General features: G+C 50.1%; 1 protein-coding gene across 2 annotated transcripts; it reads right to left on the bottom strand.

Annotated features, from left to right (window-relative positions):
• Positions 1-1,014: 1,014 nt before the first annotated feature.
• Positions 1,015-21,923, bottom strand: brdt (bromodomain, testis-specific). 2 transcript variants are annotated; one of them, XM_084436438.1, is made up of 22 exons: positions 21,465-21,923; positions 15,248-15,523; positions 14,994-15,131; positions 14,758-14,896; positions 14,489-14,613; positions 13,864-14,214; positions 13,613-13,741; positions 13,281-13,496; positions 7,783-7,970; positions 7,360-7,640; positions 7,145-7,255; positions 6,260-6,403; positions 5,021-5,076; positions 4,710-4,872; positions 4,177-4,491; positions 3,580-3,653; positions 3,272-3,327; positions 3,183-3,235; positions 2,976-3,091; positions 2,672-2,856; positions 2,355-2,583; positions 1,015-2,157 (listed from the first exon to the last, which is right to left on the bottom strand). In XM_084436438.1, the coding sequence occupies exons 2-22, from the start codon at positions 15,443-15,445 to the stop codon at positions 2,089-2,091; spliced, it is 3,336 nt and encodes a 1,111-aa protein (XP_084292564.1). In that variant the 5' UTR covers positions 15,446-15,523; positions 21,465-21,923; the 3' UTR covers positions 1,015-2,088. The 2 variants fall into 2 exon arrangements, with proteins under 2 accessions (XP_084292564.1, XP_084292563.1); XM_084436437.1 differs by having other exon boundaries at positions 3,183-3,327.
• Between the last annotated feature and the right edge of the window lie 248 nt (positions 21,924-22,171).

Raw genomic sequence — 22,171 nt, 5'->3', positions numbered from 1 at the left:
TTTTAGGGTGATAATGTGTGTTTTGAGTGGATTAACACCACACAAAACCAGACCAGGTCCATGACTGGCTTGTTTCTGTTCAGGACTGGTAGGACGGAAGCTAGTCATGCCACTGAAATAGCTGTGAATTGAAATGACATGAAATAATGTCTGATAAATTAAGATAGGTCTTGTCCCTGGACACATCAGTTCTAATGCTTCCAATGCTAATCCAGCACAATAAGAGCGGGATAGCCAGTTAGCTCATGAGCTTACAACAACTACCAGCAGCTTCGATAACATTAATGGTAGCGGTCAGTGGCTAAAGCAGTTACACTGATGATTCCTGTTACGTTAGCTATTTTGCTGCAATTGGTTCAACTTCTGTTTCCGGACAAAGGTAAGGGATAAACCCAGATAACACAAGGCTAGCGGACCTACAGCGGGTCCCCGATGGACGAGTTGGCGGACCTCCGGCAGAATAGAGCCCAACACTTGAAAATGAGTCCTTGGGACTCAATGACAAATCAAAATTCTCATATTTATTAAAATGCTTTGAATCAAAAAAAGGGGAGAGTGAATGGAGGGAAGGAGAGGGATGGAAATGCCGAAAGTAAACGTAGGAATAAACCCACAGGCTAGCAGAGGGTGTTTGATGCTTTCTCAAAATCACCCCCACCGGGGCCTTGAAACCCCATCTCCAGGGTACTTGTGCAGTGGAAATCGGCGGGTTGATTTTGGTGTCCTCCTTTATTTGGGTGTGCTGGGACTACTGCCTCTTGTGGTGCCAACAGAGAAATGCATGTCAATGTTCAACAGAGTAAGGGAGGGAGGGAATAACAACCCAACAAACGTCATCTATGGTGCGCTGGCTTACAGCCATGCACAAAAACTAAAACTAAATCCTCTCCAAATAGCCTACCGCCAGACAAATGAAAGGAAACAGATACCCAGACTTCAATGAAAATATTTTAATGATTTAGCTTTTAAGTGATCTTTTCAAAATTAAGTTCTCTCTCCACATGGTATGGCATGTGCTCAAACCATAAGATAAAGAATAAAGTGCTACTGTTCATGTCAAAGAGGAACACTGCAGAATGTCCTGAACCCTAGTATCAACAAACAATAAGTACATTTTCAAAAACATTGTCAGAAATTAATCTGGATTAGAAAAGCCAACAGTAAAGGCATCAATAATGCCTTAAGTTTGCAATAACTGCACCACAACATGGCACATCAAACTTTAAGACAGTCAAACCAGGAATGCATATTTCAAATGAGTTCCACATCTGAAACTGGCCTTTGGCAAGGATGATGCCTCAGCCTCTGGTAAACAAAAATACTAAACATCATTTTATACAAATAAACAAAATATTTTAATGTTCACACACTCTGGAACAGAACAAGCCAAAAATACATTTGCATACTTAAGTCGCATAGGACATATACTATACACCTCATCATATTGAATCATTTCTGCATTAGGTAGATTTCTTTTAACTGTGTATTACTGAAACGAGAGAGAAACTATACATGGATATACATACATAATACAATTCTTATTAACTGTAGCAAAAAGATCAGATCACAAATTTGAGCCAGAGTTGGAATGTTAATGGCATGTAAACATGTCCTCACTCGGTTGGCTGCCATTATGGGAGGACTCGAAACTAGGAGGAAAGGAACCAAGTGAAGGAAAAGGAGCCAAGTGAAGGGCTCGATGTGTAGGCGGAGAACATAGACTGAGCATTTTAGTTTTACAACAGCAATTGCTTTGCCCACTCTTACACAGTCTATCTGCAAGTTATACAGTATTTCAGTGCAGGTATTTATGAACTGTTACATGTACAAAAAAGGCAACATCCATCTATGAATATATGGTCCTCCAGAATGTTTAGGTAACATCAATAGTTTACATTGTATAGTATCTTCTTCCAGGGACAACATGTACAGTACTGGGATTATGTAAAGTTGTCATGCTTCAAGCTTTGCCTCTTAAGGGATTATACATCATTTCCTTTATCAAAATGTTTTGTTCTGACATCCTGTGCGTAGGGAGGAAGATCCTCTGTTGGATGTGTTCAGAACAGGTTCTTCAGAACAGGTTCTTCAGAACAGGTTCTTCTCAAATGTGGCCATGATGTCACTCTGCATAGTCATGTCGATGACCCCCGACATCTAAAGGAAGAAAAGCAAAGTAATGAGACAACACTCGGGGAAAAATCGCCACTGCGCTGAGCCAGAGCATGACTGAGCCAGAGCATGACTGAGCCAGAGCATGACTGAGCCAGAGCATGACTGAGCCAGAGCATGACTGAGCCAGAGCGTGACTGAGCCAGAGCATGACTGGCATAATGAGGCCTAAAGGAACTTACTGCCTCCCGTCTGCGGCGCTCCTGCTCCCTCTTGCGGGCCATCTCCCTCTCCCTGTCCAGAGAGGCCTGTGTGCTGGCAGGGGGAGACGGGGCAGGGGGCTCCTCTCTCTGAGGTTCTGGGGGTTCTGCCTCCAGGATGTCCTCCGGAGGCAGGGTCTCTACTGGTAGCTCAACAGGTTCCTCTTTAATGGGTCGGACCGGTTGTTCAGCTCTGGGCGGCGCTGGAAGACTGATGAGAAATCCAACAACACAATAAGAAACAACACTCATTATGAATGAGTCGGTCCAAATAGCTTCCATCTTCTTTAGAGGAATACCTGCTCCTCTCTGGAGCCTTCCTGTCCATCTGCATCCTCTTCAGAGCCTTTTCACGCTCCTCCTTCTCCATGGCAACCTTGCGGAACTGTTGAAAGCTCTCCTTTGAAGACTTGCGCGTTAAAGGAGTGAGGGCGGTCATTTTCCCCAGACTGGCCCAGGAGTCTGCATTCTTCAGGACAATATCCTTCAGATGATAATTCACAAACAAGGCATTCACCGCTCAAGTTCTGGATTAATACAAACATGGGTCAGTACTTGCCTCTGACGAGTATGTTATGACATGTTTGAGCCACCCTGTCCAACCTTTTTGGCGGGTTGAGATGTTCCCTCCTGAGTGGGTTTGTTGGCAGTGTTGTGAAGCGGTAGATGGGACACGCCGGTGGACCTGCAGTCGAGCGTAGCCTCAGAGAGTCTGGCATCTAGGGAGAGATATGCGAGTCTGATCAAAACGGCTCCGCAAAGGAATTATAAATGAGCACATTTTCACTGTGTGCACACTGATATGCTTACTGGGCAATTTCTGCAGTGTCTTATAGTCCGGCTCCCCTAGTGACTCTGAAGACCTCTCATTCTTCACCTCCCCTAGTGACTCTGAAGACCTCTCATTCTTCATATGCTGTAATGGGCTGTCTTCTAGGGGGGACAACACCGGGCACTGCCACACAAAGAGACTCACAGTGTAAAACCCCAGTTACCCCCAATTACCATCTCAAGGCTTAGGCCAACATGAAATTACTAGTTCAAGTCCCAAGATGTACCAGTAAAATAACATTTACTTTATCTCGAAAGGAACATTCTGTATGCTTGTATATTAGTCAAAATTTTAAGATTAAATTGCAACAATAAAAAGGAAGGGGGGGGGGGGGGGGGGGGCACAGTATTATGCATCTTTCTGACTAGACCATACCTCCGGTTTGCTGCTGTCAAAATGCAGCAACACTCCAGGAGGAGAGGTCAGAGGAGACAAGAGTGACGGCAAACCTGATGGGAGACACAAAATAAAGACGACACTCAGTTTGACTTCACACAAAAACACAAGCTAGGAACGTGGGCGGGCGCGCAGCTGAGGGAGGGGAGGCGGAGCTAGGAACGTGGGCGGGCGCGCAGCTGAGGGAGGGGAGGCGGAGCTAGGAACGTGGGCGGGCGCGCAGCTGAGGGAGGGGAGGCGGAGCTAGGAACGTGGGCGGGCGCGCAGCTGAGGGAGGGGAGGCGGAGCTAGGAACGTGGGCGGGCGCGCAGCTGAGGGAGGGGAGGCGGAGCTAGGAACGTGGGCGGGCGCGCAGCTGAGGGAGGGGAGGCGGAGCTAGGAACGTGGGCGGGCGCGCAGCTGAGGGAGGGGGGACGGAGACATGCAGCCAGGGTTACAGCGACGGCGGGATGGCGGCCATCTAAACACAACAACCTAGAAGCCAAATGGGAACGGAGCAGATAGAGGTGAATGAAGAGGTGAATGAAGCGTGCAGGGACATGCTACAAGCTAGGAGGGGCGCTAATGACCCCTTACCTTCCTGTTGAGCCCTAGCAGCAGGATTTGGCGAGACAGATTTCACCTCCTGTGTTGGAGGCGGTGAGGGACACTGATGGAATGGGAGTGCTAAGGGAGAAGGTGTCTGAGGAGAACAGACTGGGCTTGAGGAAGGCTCATATGTGGGGGACACTGGGGGTGGGGTGAGGTCACATGGAGGGGGGGAGGGAGGAGGGGGGGAGGAGGGGGATTCCTGTGGTGGTTGTGGGCTGAGCTGCAGTCTGCTTTTGTGAGGTAGTGGTGCTGCTTTGGCACTAGGTCTTGAAGGCTGAGGAGGCAGGCGGCTGTGTAAGGCTGAGGTGATGGGAGAGGGGGGAGAAAGTCAAGAGAAATGATGAGACAAGGCTGTAGCTGCCGTCCCAAATTTGACTTTCCAAGCACAGCTTATGTTCCAATAGACAAATGACCTCTTCTGTAGACGTTTTATCTTTAAATCGGAGTGAAAGACCTTTCCTGCATTTTTAGTGTCTTAATACCAAATGCACTGGCACAGAGTTGGATGAAGCCATTACCTGGGGGCGATAGAATGAGCTCAACATGCTGCTGAGTGGACTGCCCTTGACTTCCTCCTACTGGGGGCTGAGACTCAGGCAGAGGAGGACTTGTCTGGAACAAGACTTCTAACGGGTCTGTTCTCTCAGATTTCTGCACCTTATGGGCTTTCCGTTTCACCTTCTGTATTAGGGGACAAATTACATTTTATATATTTTAAATTAACAAAGTTGTAAATGCATCTCTCCCAATACAACCATTACAGAAAAATAAACAAGAATATATATATGCAATAATGGCCTTAGTGGGCGGAGGAGTGTCATGCATTTACCTTTGTTTTAACCTTGTGGCAACCATCTTTGCTTTTCTTCTTCTTACTTTCCTGCACTGAAAGACATACAAAATACACAACAGTAATTCAAAGTCTTTCTATTACTATTAATGAACTACTACTGTATTAATTATACCTGTAGTTATTGTTGACCAGTCTTGTACTTTTTAACCTTTTAAACGACGTACAGAAAATGAAAAAAAAATATTAGTATACTTACCATCAATAAATACCTCCACTCCCTACCCTGTTTCCCTTAAAAGTTGCAAATACATTTGCACACAAAAATGACTTTTTCTTTAAAGAAGAACTGACATAAAATATACAGGGATTGTCTATTAGGTATTTATTCAATGCATTTATTTAAATCTCTAGGTGTTGGACACCCAACACGTTCACTATCCACTTTGGGCACAAATAGGAAAAAAAATGCAGTGAAAACTGCTCGACATTAACTTTACACTCTTTGAGTACTAAAATACAGTCTGTGATGCATGTGCATGCCAATATCTTCTCACTTGCATATAAAATCCCGTTAAAGCCCAACACAAATACAAAATTCAGCCAGATGAGGATTACACCTGTAGTTGGTGAATGAGTGTTGTAGTTTAAAATGATGACCAGGTTCAATCACATGGAGGCTCAACAGGTGTGACAGGATATGAAGTTAGTAGCTCAATAAAATACTGTTACTGCTCTATTCAGTACCAATTCAGAGCTTTAGCTTCTAGTTGGTTTCTGGCCGGTATGGGCTGTGCCTCAAACAAGTCCACATTCAGAGCATGTTATCAGGTAAGATGTCATCAGTCTGATCTGCACATAAGGCTGACCGGACCCATTTCAAATATAGCATGTGGCTTTTAAAGGAAGGGTATATACATTAAGGGAAACTGCAAAGTAAATATACCACAATTATACAAATCACTCAAATGATCTGAAAAATGTCTTCATGTGTAGTTTGATCATCTCGGCAGAATGGACAGTGTTTGAAAAAGTGCAAGAAAAATGAACACCCAATGAACAAATCAATAAATAAAACAATACATACTTTAATATCTTTTGCAGTATAAGGTGTGCCAGCGAGTGGACAAAAGTGAGTTATATTGCTACAAAGGATGTGTCCAGGTAGATTTCTTAGGAAATCGTTTTCTCTCCGGTTAGTGAGGAAGAGAGTGTGGAAAGTGCCCTGACAAGGAAAAGAGATGGGTAGGGCGGAGAGTGCTAAGGAAAACAGCTAACCTGATTCAGAGTCACTGCTATCAGAAGTGCTAGAATCACTACTACTGCTGCTGCCGCTGTTGGAGCTGGAGGAGGAGGAGCTACTGCTGCTCTCACTGAGGTGGGAGGGCTGGCCCAGGTCTTGTGATGCCATGGAGGGCTCGCCTGTTTAAAACACAGGGAGAACTGATTAACTGTCACTCATTGGGAAACACGTTGAGCTACAGTATAAGAACAGCACAACTAATTAGCCTGATAACTTGTCAACTCGTTACACTCCGTTGAGATCTTCAGTCTGACATTGTTTCCGCAGATTTGCTTTTCCCTAACCAAATCACTAGACACCAACATACTTATCTGCTTGAATCCAACATCAATGTAGTCAAAACAAGAACGCAAAAAAACACTTATTCAAAAAACCTTTGAATAAGTGCCTTCAAAGCAGAGTGGATTTTAAAGTTATTGGTCATTGTTAATTGCCGTTGAACAGCCATACTCCTCTTTTGGTCCGACACACAGCTTGGCAACGCTAAACAATAGCAACACCGGCAATTAATTGGCTATGGTTAGTCCCCCGAGGCGCTCATTGGACCAATTTTTTACTCAGAGAAACCGCAATTTAATTTACCAACACCAGACCAAGAATCAGTCAACTTCCGTGGAGTGAGTGGGTTGGAACATCTGGACCCAGGATAGTGTATCTGACCCGGTAGACAAGAGCCAATGATTACCCTAACCCTAACCTAACCCTAACCCTAACCCTACCCCTACCCCTACCCCTACCCCTACCCCTACCCTAACCCTAACCCTAACCCTAACCTAACCCAATGAGCACCTCGTTCTGAAGGCTCACAGGGCCAGATAATACAGATAATACCGTTTTTCTGCCAAAGATTCACTTCTTACTTGTTGACTTTTTCTTCTTGCTCGAGCTCTCCTCCTCAACAACAATCGGTTTCTCAGCGGGTTGCTTTTTCCCAGTTTGCATCTCTTCTTTGGGCTTCACTGACTTTTTCTCTAAAGAGAGCAGAGGACAACAGTGACAACAAAGTATTTTTGTAGATAAAAAGAAAACCATAGGGAAAAGGCTTGAGGAGTCAGAGGAAAGAGGGAACACTCACGGCCTGGTTTCTTGGGGCGGCTCCTCAGACAGGTCATGACGAAGGTCTGCAGGGCCCTCAGTGTAGACGGCTTGAGGGTTTCAAAGTCGATCTCTATCTCCTCTGGGCTGGAGTCCCGCATTGAGGACTCCCTGGCCTGGATGATGTGGACCACCTTGCCCAGTTTGTCACCAGGAAGTTTGTTGATGTCCAGACTCAACTGCCTCTTCTCACCGTAAGACATGGGTATCCCTGGTATCTCATCCTCAGATGCATGGGGTACTGCTGACTTCTTGACGTGCCTTACAGAGGGTTTTGAGGAGAACAAAGATTAAGGATAACAAAGAGTGCTCAGCCTAATGTAATAACAAACCATTCTCATAGAAAGTAGCTCAGCAGAGAAAGGGATGAGAGGAATGATAAGGAAAAGTGGAGCTCACTTACATAGAGGATAAGCCCTTGTTGTTCAGCCCTTTCTGCACTTTGAATTTGCTCTTCTTTGAATCTTTATGCTTCTGTCGGATTGTTTCTTTCTCTTTCCGTCTTTTGCCCTTCTTGGATTTATCCTTCTTCTTTGGTTTAACCAGGGGGTCCTGGGTTAGTCTCTGCAGTTGATCGTGAACTGCTTTTAACTGGAAAAGAGGGCCAACAATTAGATACACTGACAACAGGAAACAACAAGGTCACCTTAGGGGGCGTGTCCACATAGCGCCACAAAACCAGGAAGAGCTTCGCCCCAGCGCCCTGCAGCGCATCTACCAAACATGACGTAGTGGTGTCCAAAACCACGCAACATTTTTGAAAATAGTGGCAGATAAAAATATTTCTGATGCAAGAGAATATTGTCGTCTCTAATTATCAGTTCCTTAATGTCACTCACTGACCCAAAACCATTTAGAAAGTTAAATCAAGCATAACAGCTCACGGTGCATATGAGCAGCCGTTTATGAGCAGCCGAGTTTGACACAGCTGGCATAACGTTACGTTAGCTAGACGACTAGTTTCGTGACAACGTTGTGTCTAAGTAAATGAATATAGCATCTTAAAACGTAACCAGTTAGCTAGCTAGACACAGTAGATAGTCAACTAATGATCACACGTCTCTTGCATCTGACAACTTGGCTGGATGTATTTATTATGATATCATCATCATCATCTTCATCCGCTTATCCAGGGTCGGGTCGCGGAGGCAGCAGCTCCAGCAGGGGACCCCAGACATCCCTTTCCCTAGCAGCATCAACCAGCTCTGCCTGGGGAATCTCCACCTAGTCCTGGGTCTACCCCGCGGCCTCCTCCCAGCCGGACACGCCTGGAACACCTCCCTAGGGAGGCGCCCAGGAGGCATCCTCACTAGATGCCCGAACCACCTCAACTGGCTCCTTTCGACGCAAAGGAGCAGCGGCTCTACTCCGAGTCTCTCCCGGATGACTGAACTTCTCACCCGATCTCTCAGGGAGACCCCAGCCACCCTCCGGAGAAAACTCATTTCGGCCGCTTGTATCCGTGATCTCGTTCTTTCGGTCATGACCCATCCTTCATGACCATAGGTGAGGGTGGGGACGAAGATAGACCGGTAGATCGAGAGCTTTGCCTTTTGGCTCAGCTCTCTTTTCGTCACAACAGTGCGGTAAAGCGACTGCAGAACCGCACCAGCTTCTCCGATTCTCCGGCCAAACTCGCTCTCCATGGTTCCCTCGCTCGTGAACAAGACCCCCAGATACTTGAACTCCTTCACTTGGGGTAAGGACTCATTTCCTACTCGGAGCGGACAGGCCACCGGTTTCCTGCTGAGAACCATGGCCTCAGATTTAGAAGTGCTTATTCTCATCCCAGCCGCTTCACACTCAGTTGCGAACCTATCCAGAGAGTGCTGGAGGTCGCAGGCAGCTGATGCCATCAGGACCACATCATCTGCAAAAAGCAGTGACGTGATCCCCAGCTCACCGAACTGCAAACCCACCTCCCCCCGGCTACGCCTCGATATCCTGTCCATGAAAATCACAAACAGGATTGGTGACAAAGCGCAGCCCTGGCGGAGGCCAACACCCACCGGAAAGGAAGACGACTTACTGCCGAGGACCCGGACACAGCTCTCGCTCTGGGTGTACAGGGATTGGATGGCCCTAAGTAGGGACCCCCTCACCCCATACTCCCGCATAACCCTCCACAAGACCTCTCGAGGGACCCGGTCGTAAGCCTTCTCCAAGTCCACAAAACACATGTAGACAGGTTGGGCAAACTCCCAAGCCCCCTCCAAGATCCTTGCGAGAGTGAAGAGCTGGTCGGTAGTTCCACGACCAGGACGAAATCCGCATTGTTCCTCTTCGATCTGAGGTTCGACTATCGGCCGGACCCTCCTTTCCAGCACCTTGGAGTAAACTTTCCCTGGGAGGCTGAGTAATGTGATGCCTCTATAATTCGCACACACCCTCTGGTCCCCTTTTTTGAATATTGGGACCACCACCCCAGTCTGCCACTCCTTCGGCACTGACCCAGACTTCCACGCAATGTTACAGAGGCGTGTCAACCAAGACAGCCCCTCTACACCCAGCGCCTTCAGCATTTCTGGACGGATCTCATCAGTCCCTGGGGCTCTGCCACTGTGGAGTTGTTTGACTACCTCAGTGACCTCCTCCAAGGACATTGACGACCCCCCATCATCTTCCGGCTCTGCCTCGATCGTAGAGGGTGGATTAGTCGGGTTCAGGAGTTCCTCAAAGTGCTCCTTCCAACGCTCAACAACCTCCTCAGTTGAGGTCAGCAGTGTCCCCTCCTTGCTGTATACAGCTTGGATGGTCCCCCGCTTTCCCTTCCTGAGGTGTCTGATGGTCTTCCAGAAACACTTTGGTGCCGACCGAAAGTCCTTCTCCATGGTTTCTCTGAACTCCTCCCACACCCGCTGCTTTGCCTTGGTCACGGCCGAAGCCGCAGCCCTCCGGGCCAGTCGATACCCTGCAACTGTTTCTGGGGTCTCCCGGGCTAACATAACCCGGAAGGCCTCCTTCTTCAGTCGGACGGCTTCCCTCACCACCGCTGTCCACCACGGTGTCCAAGGGTTACCGCCCCTTGAGGTACCTATGGCCCTCAGGCCACAGCTCCCAGCCGCAGCTTCAGCAATGGAGGCTTTGAACACCGACCACTCATGCTCGATGTCCCCAACCTCCACAGGGATGCCTGAGAAGCTCCGCCGGAGGTGGCAATTGAAATCTCTCCGGACAGGTTCTTCCTCCAGACGTTCCCAGTTCACCCTCACTACACGCTTGGGTTTTCCAGGTCTGTCCAGAAGTTTCCCCCGCCATCGAAACCAGCTCACCACCAGATGGTGATCAGTGGACAGCTCTGCCCCTCTCTTTACCCGAGTGTCCAAAACGCATGGCCTCAGATCAGATGATACGATAACGAAATCGATCATCGACCTTCGGCCTAAGGTGTTCTGATGCCAGGTGTACTTGTGGGCATCCTTGTGTTCGAACATGGTGTTTGTTATGGACAAACCGTGACTAGCACAGAAGTCCAACAACAAAACACCACTCGGGTTCAGATCGTGGTGGCCATGCCTCCCAATCACGCCCCTCCAAGTTTCTCCTTCATTGCCTACGTGTGCATTGAAGTCCCCCAGTAGGACACTGGAGTCCCCTGCAGGAGCCCCCAAAAGGACTCCACTCAGGGTCTGCAGGAAGGCTGAGTACTCTGAACTGCTGTTCGGTGCATAAGCACAAACCACAGTCAGAGTCCCCCCCCCCCCCACAGTCCTAAGGCGCAGGGAGGCGACCCTCTCGTCCACTGGGGTGAACTCCAGCACAGAGGCGCTCAGCTGGGGGCTAGCTAGTATAGCCACACCTGCCTTACGCCTCATACCGTGAGCAACTCCGGAGAAGAACAGGGTCCAACCCCTATCCAGGAGTTTGGTTCCGGCGCCGGTGCTGTGCGTGGAGGTTAGCCCCACCAGGTGTAATTGGTATCGCTCCACCTCCCTCACAAGCTCCGGCTCCATCCCCCCCAGCGAGGTCACGTTCCATGTCCCCAGAGCCAGCCTTTGCCGCCCGGGTCCGGTCCGTCGGTGCCCCCCGCCTTCACCGCCACCTAGTTGGCAGCGCACCCGACCCCGACAATTCCTCCCGCGGGTGGTGGGTCCACGGGACGATGGAGGAGGAGATGGTGCTTCCACGTTGCTTATTATGATATGATAGTATTTATTATGATATGATAGTGGCCTTTGAGATATCCTTTCACTAGCCAGGTGCGGGACTTGAGAGATGACTCCAGACAGCTGACGAGTCAAGCCCTATCCAATATCTGATTGGTTGCCTGAAAGGAGCGGCAGTGACGAGACCGCCGCCTTTCTGAAAAGTTGAGATATTTTCAACTTTGAGCACTCGGAGCGGCCGCTCAAAAACAGCCGGAGCGCTTGGAAAAAGACGCTGGGTGCTGCGCTTTTCTCTAGGCGGCCGCCAGCGCTCTCTCCTCATTGGAAACAACGCTCTCTCCTCATTGGAAACAACGCTCTCTCCTCATTGGAAACAACGCTCTCTCCTCACTGGAAACAACGCTCTCTCCTCACTGGAAACAACGCTCTCTCCTCACTGGAAACAACGCTCTCTCCTCACTGGAAACAACGCTCTCTCCTCAATGGAAACAACGCTCTCTCCTCACTGGAAACAACGCTCTCTCCTCATTGGAAACAACGCTCTCTCCTCAATGGAAACAGCGCTCTCTCCTCACTGGAAACAACGCTCTCTCCTCATTGGAAACAACGCTCTCCTCACTGGAAACAACGCTCTCTCCTCACTGGAAACAGCGCTCTCTCCTCAATGGAAACAGCGCTCTCTCCTCACTGGAAACAACGCTCTCTCCTCATTGGAAACAACGCTCTCTCCTCACTGGAAACAACGCTCTCTCCTCAATGGAAACAACGCTCTCTCCTCACTGGAAACAACGCTCTCTCCTCAATGGAAACAACGCTCTCTCCTCACTGGAAACAACGCTCTCTCCTCAATGGAAACAACGCTCTCTCCTCACTGGAAACAACGCTCTCTCCTCAATGGAAACAACGCTCTCTCCTCACTGGAAACAACGCTCTCTCCTCAATGGAAACAACGCTCTCTCCTCAATGGAAACAACGCTCTCTCCTCACTGGAAACAACGCTCTCTCCTCATTGGAAACAACGCTCTCTCCTCACTGGAAACAACGCTCTCTCCTCATTGGAAACAACGCTCTCTCCTCATTGGAAACAACGCTCTCTCCTCATTGGAAACAACGCTCTCTCCTCAATGGAAACAACGCTCTGTCCTCATTGGAAACAACGCTCTCTCCTCAATGGAAACAACGCTCTCTCCTCAATGGAAACAACGCTCTCTCCTCAATGGAAACAGCGCTCTCTCCTCAATGGAAACAGCGCTCTCTCCTCAATGGAAACAGCGCTCTCTCCTCAATGGAAACAGCGCTCTCTCCTCAATGGAAACAGCGCTCTCTCCTCAATGGAAACAACGCTCTCTCCTCATTGGAAACAACGCTCTCTCCTCAATGGAAACAACGCTCTCTCCTCATTGGAAACAACGCTCTCTCCTCATTGGAAACAACGCTCTCTCCTCAATGGAAACAACGCTCTCTCCTCACTGGAAACAGCGCTCTCTCCTCAATGGAAACAGCGCTCTCTCCTCAATGGAAACAGCGCTCTCTCCTCAATGGAAACAACGCTCTCTCCTCATTGGAAACAACGCTCTCTCCTCAATGGAAACAACGCTCTCTCCTCATTGGAAACAACGCTCTCTCCTCAATGGAAACAACGCTCTCTCCTCAATGGAAACAACGCTCTCTCCTCAATGGAAACAACGCTCTCTCCTCATTAGAAACAACGCTCTCTCCTCAATGGAAACAATTGAAAACAAGGCGCAGGCGCTCAGAAAAGGAGCTATGTGGACACGGCCCCTGAGTAACAAACCTGTTCCTGTAGATTGGCCAGTCTCAGAGCCCGCTCTGCCACGTCGGAGGAGGCTGAGGAGCTCTCCGATGAGGAGGACGAGCTCTCACTCTCACTGCTCTCTGCGCTGGACCAACTCTTGGGCCCGTCTCCTCTGTCCCTCTGGTCCATGTCTCCTGGACAGGACTGTCTCGTCAACTCATTTGGAATCTTCAAATAGCGAGACTCAAACACATCCTGGCAGAGTCCAAAATGAATCAAGTCAAACACTTAAACAGTAAATACTTAATTGCCTATGACAACTAGTTTTGTTTGTGTATAGCAAAGGTCGGTGTGCATCACAAAAGCTGTACCTGGAGCTTTCGTGCCATTGCAACAACTTCATGTGTGGGTGGGTTATATTTGTAACAGTTGGAGAACATCAGTCTGAAATCAGCAGCAAACTCTTGGGCAGTTGTGTATTCACGATTGTCCATTTTTTTCTGTGAGTATCAAATAACAAATTCAATACATTTGAACTACAGATGATCACCATGCTTGTCAATCAAACTAATAACATGGATGCAAACATAGCATATTGAAAACACAAGTTAATTTAAGTTACCCTTATGGTGCTCAGATCCATAGGCTGTTTGATGATGTCATGGTAGTCATGCAGGCCGAGGGCTTGTACATCCACAGGCTTGTAGAAGGGCCAGGCATATCCTGCATGCCGCTTAGTGAACATCTCCTTTAGGACGCCGTTGCAGTACTTGAGCTGCTCTGAGAGGCGGGCCTTCTTCTCCACCAGGGGAGAATCAGGCAGGTCTTTCTTGGGTGGTTTGATGGGCCGTCCACTCCCACGCCTGGAGGATAACTTGCAGGGCGTAGACCCTTCAAGGCACGGGGACGACTCGCAGCTAGTGACAGCGGGGGCTGTGGTAGTATCTGCTTTTCTCTTCACACCCTTCTTGATCTAAATATGTTATGAAAGTAAGGCAAGAAATGTAGGTGAACAGTAGAAAAATACTTTTCAGTTTTAGGAAAAAAAAAGCATGTCAAATTGTGAGGTCCTCTCTCCTGTCCACTACAGATTATATTTGTAATTAATTTTGCAGAATTTGTTCTCTAATACCACATGTCTATCATGTTGAGAAGTGGTAATTAAGGAATAATACATCAACAACAACAAAAACATTTCAATAGTAACTTCCGAGCGCACTAATGAAGGGGTGCTATCAAGGACTGACTTTATCTTCCATCTGTGAGGAGAGCTGGGCCGGGGGGATGGAGAGAAGCGCCTCAGGAGGGATGACGGTCACCGTCTGCTGGAACACCACCTCAGAGACAGGGGACAGGGGCCTCAGCTTCACACCTAGCGAGAAGAGGACAGTCAGAGACAGGGGACAGGGGCCTCAGCCTCACACCTAGCGAGAAGACGACAGTCCGAGGGGAAAATGTAGCCATAGGAACACATGAAAAATGCAAAGATGCAATGCCCTGCTTTGTAGTGCAGTACCTGCAGAGGACTTCCTCCCTTTCTCTGGTGCCTTTATGGTAACGGAAGACACCTCCTTTTCCTCTGGATCCATGAGGGCCACTTTCTGCAAGAACATCTTCTCCAAGGCTTGCGCCATCAGAACAATGTCATCTCCAGGCTGGGTAGAGTAAAAGAAAATCAAAATAGCACCTGCCCGTTTACACTACTGATACGTGGGTTAATAAAAACATCATCCCAAATAATGTGTTCATTACCCGATTGTACACATAGCAATTGGTGAACATGGTGTTGAAGTCCTGTATACACTCCATTGCCTTCCAATAATAATTGTTTAGAAGACGCTTCTTGATGGTGTTCAAGTCCATTGGATTCTTGATAATTGTATAATAATCCTAAAAGAGAAGCAGGAGGGAACGCAGACTGAATGAGAAGGCTGAAATGGTAGTAATTAATAGGCAAGCACTAGAATAGGTGTCAAAACATCTCTTGGGAAATGTTGTACACTCACCGGAAGGTGCAATGTGACAGCATCCACAGGGTGGCGGAAAGGCCAGGAAATCTGGTTCCTCCAGAGGGCTTTGACCACCATCTTCTCCAGATACTGCAGCTGATTGGTGGAGCGCCCAGGCTTCTTGAGGTTCTTGTACTCTGGGGGAAGGGGGTTTCCTCTAAGGGTAGAAACCTGGGGGTGTCTAACATCTGCCATGGTGCAATCCGAGGGTCAGTCCAGTGCACAGAGGAGAGCTGTTCCTCCGTAGCTCACGTCTCATCACACTCAGTCCTCCTAAACAAGTGGAGAAAAGAGGCATTTTTCAACCAGAATATCTTGGAAATCTAAAGATGCCAGCAGCTAAATGTGGCTAACTAGTGCTTAAAATGTCAGATCTACTCCTCACCACCAGAATAAAGTTGACAGTCAAGTCAAAACAGCAATGTAACTTTTGAATAATGACTGCTCCGATGGCATCAAGTCTCGCAGAACCAGACAGTGTTGGCTGACTTGATTCATTTATCGTGTTAAATTGACGTTTGAATAATTGTGCAATGTATAGGGCCAATCATGTACACAATGTAGCCACTAGCCAGCCAATTGTATATTCCAATTTCAATCCAACGAGAACTGTTGCCATACATTCTAGTGCCAATACACCTGTCCATATACCAATACACCTGTCCATATACCAATACACCTGTCCATATACCAATACACAATGATTTCAATAATGCCATGGAGTTCCATTTCTCACAGGGATTTTCACCAGCTGTAGAAAACATGATTTATACTGCCACCTACTGCTTCTCTCAACACACTAGGCACACTTAAGTCTCTGGTATGGAATCGCTCAACGTAATTTCAAATATTTATTATCACAATCATGACACCATATTTGCTTAGCCACTGCACTTATATAGACATGTTTGTTTCTTCAGTAGAGGATATTATTTTCTATAACCTACATTTTATGACTGAATCTCAGTTCAACTGTACAGCTTAATCAACTAATCTTTAATCAATACAGCCTGTACCATATCTTAAATCAGTTGAGGTTACTATGGATGGTTCTATTATGACAATCACAATGGAAATAAGTACTTAATTTACCACTGCTATAATTCACACCTAAGGTAGACTATAACTTAGAACACACAACAAACTGAAATTAGTCAAATCCCTTGTGAATAAGAAAACAAATCCCTGAAATTACTGACCAGTAGATAAAAACTAGGCAAATAACAGGTGATGCCGAATGTCGCCCCTCACCCCAATAACAAAGTTCATAATTTCCAATAAGAATTGTACTAGCCCAAGCCCATAAAAAATTAACATTACAAGTTATGTTGATCTTTCTATGTAGTTTATTTGCAATAAATACATTGGATTTTCAGAGAAACTAGAATGTTAACCCCCCCCCCGAACAAGCATACAGAACCCCTCCGTCTTGAATCTCACATAACAAACATGATACTATATTACTTAAAGGAGTAGTAAAGGGAAAATGCTTGTTTAGCCCTGTTTTAAGGTTACTTATGATCATATACAATGGATCAGATCAAAACGTTGACAAAACTAGCACTTTTGAGAAAGTCTGATAATTGCTCTACCACCGTTTTGGTCATACAATGGATGTGGGTGGGCACCGTGAAAAATCTTTCAAAAACATGTTAAACTCTCGATTTCAAAGACAAGAAGCTCACCGAGGGGGTAATTGGTGTCTGTTGGTGTTCTGACATTAAATTCGCCGCAAAGTATGAATCCTGTAGGGTTGTATTGATCATTTTATGAAATCCATTGACTTGACCGTTGTAGATGTGTAGATCAATCCGCAGAGGGGACTCAGGAAGCGGAACTACTTACGGTAGCTATTGTTATTGTTGCTAGGCTACCTAGTTTGCGGAAGTTTACACACGTATGTGCTGCGACTAAATAGTTCTATGCTAAATATTTAAAAAAGCCTTTCCAGATGAACTAGAATCTTACTTTATGGTGAATTATATGTCAGAACGCCAACTAACACCTCGGCGAGCTTCTTGTCTTTGAAATTGAGTTTAACATGTTTTTTTTAATGATTTTTCACGGTGCCCATCCACATCCATTGTATGACCAAAATGGTGGTAGAGCAATTATCAGACTTTCTCAAAAGTGCTAGTTTTGTCAACGTTTTGATCTGAACCATTGTATATGATCATAAGTAACCTTAAAACAGGGCTAAACATGCATTTTCCCTTTACTACTCCTTTAATATAAAATTTGCATGTGTAACCGAGTGAAACAGATTTCTCATGAGTCCCAAGTGTTGATTAAACTCACTCCCCCAGTATAAATATTGTCCATCCGGCCAATGAATAGCTAGCTTTTCATCTGCATAGCTTGTTAAAACAGTGTCTGTCCCATAGGAGTCCGGGGTTCGAATCCCACCCTGAGCATGTCAAAGCGTATGGGTTACGCTGGTGCAGTGACCCAGATGCCCTGTGGATGTGGAGCGAGTTTAGGGGGATGAGTGCAGCCGAGCTGAGTAAAACAGATTCTTCATGAGCCCCGAGTAGTTAAGAGCTGTTGATTAACTCATTCCCCCGGTATAAATACCGTCCACTTGCACTGATGAAGAGCTAGCGTTTCATCAGCATAGCAGGTTAAAACAGTCTGTCACGCAAGACATCTAGGTTCGAATCCGCACCCTGGGCATGCCAAAATGTATGGATTACACATGTAACAAAGTCAATGTTCCTTTAAAAATTACATCTGCTCTCTCTAACCCCCCCCCCCCACACACACACACAAATTGGCCACATACATGGCCAATGGGCAGCTGAATCAAGGCCAGGAGGATGTGTTGTGCTAGCTGATGAGGGCCATATGATGCCATGCTACCCACACGTGAAGAGAGCTGCCGGTAGCTAGCACTAGCTTGCCTTGAGAAGGGCCAGCCAAGCTCAGCTCCGGGCCAAGTTACTCAACTAGTCCGCTGCTTGCATGTTATTAAACATCATGTTAGCAGAAGTACTGGCAAAGCTGTAATCAATAGCTAGACACATGAGCTGGCTAGCTAGCCTGCTGCAGTGACCCGTGCTGCTCTGCGGACCTCGGGCGGGCGTTCAGAGACAAGGCCACGGCCAGCAGAGGGAATGGGCCACGGCCAGCAGAGGGAATGGGCCACGGCCAGCAGAGGGAATGGGCCCCTGCCAGCAGAGGGAATGGGCCCCGGCCAGCAGAGGGAATGGGCCCCGGCCAGCAGAGGGAATGGGCCCCGGCCAGTAGAGGGAATGGGCCACGGCCAGCAGAGGGAATGGGCCCCGGCCAGTAGAGGGAATGGGCCCCGGCCAGCAGAGGGAATGGGCCACGGCCAGCAGAGGGAATGGGCCACGGCCAGCAGGGGGAATGGGCCACGGCCAGCAGAGGGAATGGGCGAGAGGTCATGTTAGCTAGCGAGAAACATCTTATGGCTAGTATCGTTAGCTAGCTAGGGGGCTAGCGAGGTTAGCTAGCGAGGGGGCTAGCGAGGGAGCTAGGGAGGGAGCTAGCGAGGGGGCTAGGGAGGGAGCTAGGGAGGGAGCTAGCGAGGGAGCTAGGGAGGGGGCTAGGGAGGGGGCTAGCGAGGGAGCTAGCGAGGGAGCTAGGGAGGGGGCTAGGGAGGGGGCTAGGGAGGGAGCTAGGGAGGGGGCTAGCGAGGGGGCTAGGGAGGGGGCTAGGGAGGGAGCTAGCGAGGGGGCTAGGGAGGGAGCTAGCGAGGGGGCTAGCGAGGTTAGCTAGTGAGGGGGCTAGCGAGGGAGCTAGGGAGGGAGCTAGGGAGGGAGCTAGGGAGGGAGCTAGGGAGGGGGCTAGCGAGGGGGCTAGCGAGGCAGCTAGCGAGTGAGCTAGCGAGGGAGCTAGGGAGGGAGCTAGTGAGGGAGCTAGCGAGGTTAGCTAGCGAGGGAGCTAGCGAGGTTAGCTAGCGAGGTTAGCTAGCGAGGGGGCTAGCGAGGGAGCTAGGGAGGGAGCTAGGGAGGGAGCTAGCGAGGTTAGCTAGCGAGGTTAGCTAGCGAGGGGGCTAGCGAGGGAGCTAGGGAGGGAGCTAGGGAGGGGGCTAGCGAGGGGGCTAGCGAGGGAGCTAGCGAGGGGGCTAGCGAGGGGGCTAGGGAGGGGGCTAGGGAGGGGGCTAGGGAGGGAGCTAGGGAGGGGGCTAGGGAGGGAGCTAGGGAGGGGGCTAGGGAGGGGGCTAGGGAGGGGGCTAGGGAGGGAGCTAGGGAGGGGGCTAGCGAGGGGGCTAGCGAGGGAGCTAGGGAGGGGGTTAGGGAGGGGGTTAGGGAGGGGGCTAGCGAGGGAGCTAGGGAGGGGGCTAGGGAGGGGGCTAGGGAGGGAGCTAGCGAGGGAGCTAGGGAGGGAGCTAGGGAGGGGGCTAGCGAGGGGGCTAGGGAGGGGGCTAGGGAGGGGGCTAGGGAGGGAGCTAGGGAGGGAGCTAGGGAGGGGGTTAGGGAGGGGGCTAGCGAGGGAGCTAGGGAGGGAGCTAGGGAGGGGGCTAGGGAGGGGGCTAGGGAGGGGGCTAGGGAGGGAGCTAGCGAGGGAGCTAGGGAGGGGGCTAGCGAGGGAGCTAGGGAGGGGGCTAGGGAGGGGGTTAGGGAGGGGGCTAGCGAGGGAGCTAGGGAGGGGGCTAGGGAGGGGGCTAGCGAGGGGGCTAGCGAGGGAGCTAGGGAGGGGGCTAGCGAGGGGGCTAGGGAGGGGGCTAGCGAGGGAGCTAGGGAGGGGGCTAGCGAGGGGACTAGCGAGGGAGCTAGGGAGGGGGCTAGCGAGGGGACTAGCGAGGGAGCTAGGGAGGGGGCTAGCGAGGGGGCTAGGGAGGGGGCTAGGGAGGGGGCTAGGGAGGGAGCTAGCGAGGGGGCTAGGGAGGGAGCTAGGGAGGGGGCTAGCGAGGGGACTAGCGAGGGAGCTAGGGAGGGGGCTAGCGAGGGGGCTAGGGAGGGGGCTAGCGAGGGAGCTAGGGAGGGAGCTAGGGAGGGGGCTAGGGAGGGAGCTAGGGAGGGGGCTAGCGAGGGGGCTAGGGAGGGGGCTAGCGAGGGGGCTAGCGAGGGGGCTAGGGAGGGAGCTAGGGAGGGGGCTAGGGAGGGGGCTAGGGAGGGAGCTAGGGAGGGGGCTAGCGAGGGAGCTAGGGAGGGGGCTAGCGAGGGGGCTAGGGAGGGGGCTAGGGAGGGGGCTAGCGAGGGGGCTAGCGAGGGGGCTAGCGAGGGGGCTAGGGAGGGGGCTAGGGAGGGAGCTAGGGAGGGGGCTAGCGAGGGGGCTAGGGAGGGGGCTAGGGAGGGGGCTAGCGAGGGGGCTAGCGAGGGAGCTAGGGAGGGGGCTAGCGAGGGAGCTAGGGAGGGGGCTAGGGAGGGAGCTAGGGAGGGAGCTAGGGAGGGGGCTAGGGAGGGGGCTAGCGAGGGAGCTAGGGAGGGAGCTAGGGAGGGAGCTAGGGAGGGGGCTAGGGAGGGAGCTAGCGAGGGAGCTAGGGAGGGAGCTAGGGAGGGAGCTAGGGAGGGGGCTAGCGAGGGGGCTAGGGAGGGAGCTAGGGAGGGGGCTAGCGAGGGGGCTAGGGAGGGAGCTAGGGAGGGGGCTAGCGAGGGAGCTAGGGAGGGGGCTAGCGAGGGGGCTAGGGAGGGGGCTAGGGAGGGAGCTAGGGAGGGGGCTAGGGAGGGAGCTAGCGAGGGGGCTAGGGAGGGGGCTAGCGAGGGGGCTAGGGAGGGGGCTAGCGAGGGAGCTAGGGAGGGAGCTAGGGAGGGGGCTAGCGAGGGAGCTAGGGAGGGGGCTAGGGAGGGGGCTAGGGAGGGGGCTAGCGAGGGAGCTAGGGAGGGAGCTAGGGAGGGGGCTAGGGAGGGGGCTAGGGAGGGGGCTAGGGAGGGAGCTAGGGAGGGGGCTAGCGAGGGAGCTAGGGAGGGGGCTAGGGAGGGAGCTAGGGAGGGGGCTAGGGAGGGAGCTAGGGAGGGGGCTAGCGAGGGGGCTAGGGAGGGGGCTAGCGAGGGGGCTAGGGAGGGGGCTAGCGAGGGAGCTAGCGAGGGGGCTAGGGAGGGAGCTAGGGAGGGGGCTAGCGAGGTTAGCTAGCGTTAGCCAACACACTGTAGCTAGCACCAGCTAACTAGCAGGCTCGCATTAGCCCTCCATAAGACAAGCATTCAGAACACACACATTCAAATCGGTTGGATGATTTAAACAGATAACAAGCCAACATGGTCACCGTCTTGAAAACAAAATGGCAGTTGAACCTCGTTTCATAATTTACCTTCTCGTCTCTCTGGCTCAAGAGTGTTTTAATCTGTCCGTCTCTGAAACAAGAGGGTTTTAATGGCCCAACCGAGTCGTCGATGTTGCGCTTGGTAATGTTTGTTTACAGCTACTGGCACACTAGCAAAGTAAAGAACAATATTTATATTATAAAGGTCGACAATTTTCGAGTGCGTTGGACTGAAAGACTTCAATGGCGGCGTCTCTACGGGCAACCGCCTCATTTATGCGCTTCTCTCAACTCGGGCTCCGATTGGTCAAAACACGACACGTGCCCCTTCGTTACTTTATTATTCTCTTGTTGTAAATGGAGTTAAGATTTTAATCCGCCATTAAGTGATATTTCGGGTGATACCGCCTAGATTGTGCTAGATGTCACTGAAAGATGCGTAGATCCATTTAGCTTCCTAGCTCATAACTATCCCCCCGGTTCCTGGTTGCGAAAGCAGTCGTAAAACCCAAGGGGTGTATCCCAGGCCAGGGTAGTTGAGCCCGGGGTAGTTGAGCCCAGGCCAGGGTAGTTGAGCCCGGGGTAGTTGAGCCCAGGGTAGCTGAAAACACAACCTGCCAATTGACATCACATGACCATTCCAGAACAATCTTTCATTTAAAAAGTCCTATTTCTAACAACAATATGAGCAAGTTCTTCCCGAACGTGAGCTAGATATTCGCTTTTAATCGATATTTCATCGAGCTAACAACAGA

This window comes from Borostomias antarcticus, assembly GCF_949987555.1.
Source record: "Borostomias antarcticus genome assembly, chromosome: 3".
Lineage (NCBI taxonomy): Eukaryota > Metazoa > Chordata > Actinopteri > Stomiiformes > Stomiidae > Borostomias > Borostomias antarcticus.
The sequence above is the reverse complement of the archived record's forward strand: the minus strand, read 5'-3'. Positions and strand labels throughout refer to the sequence as shown.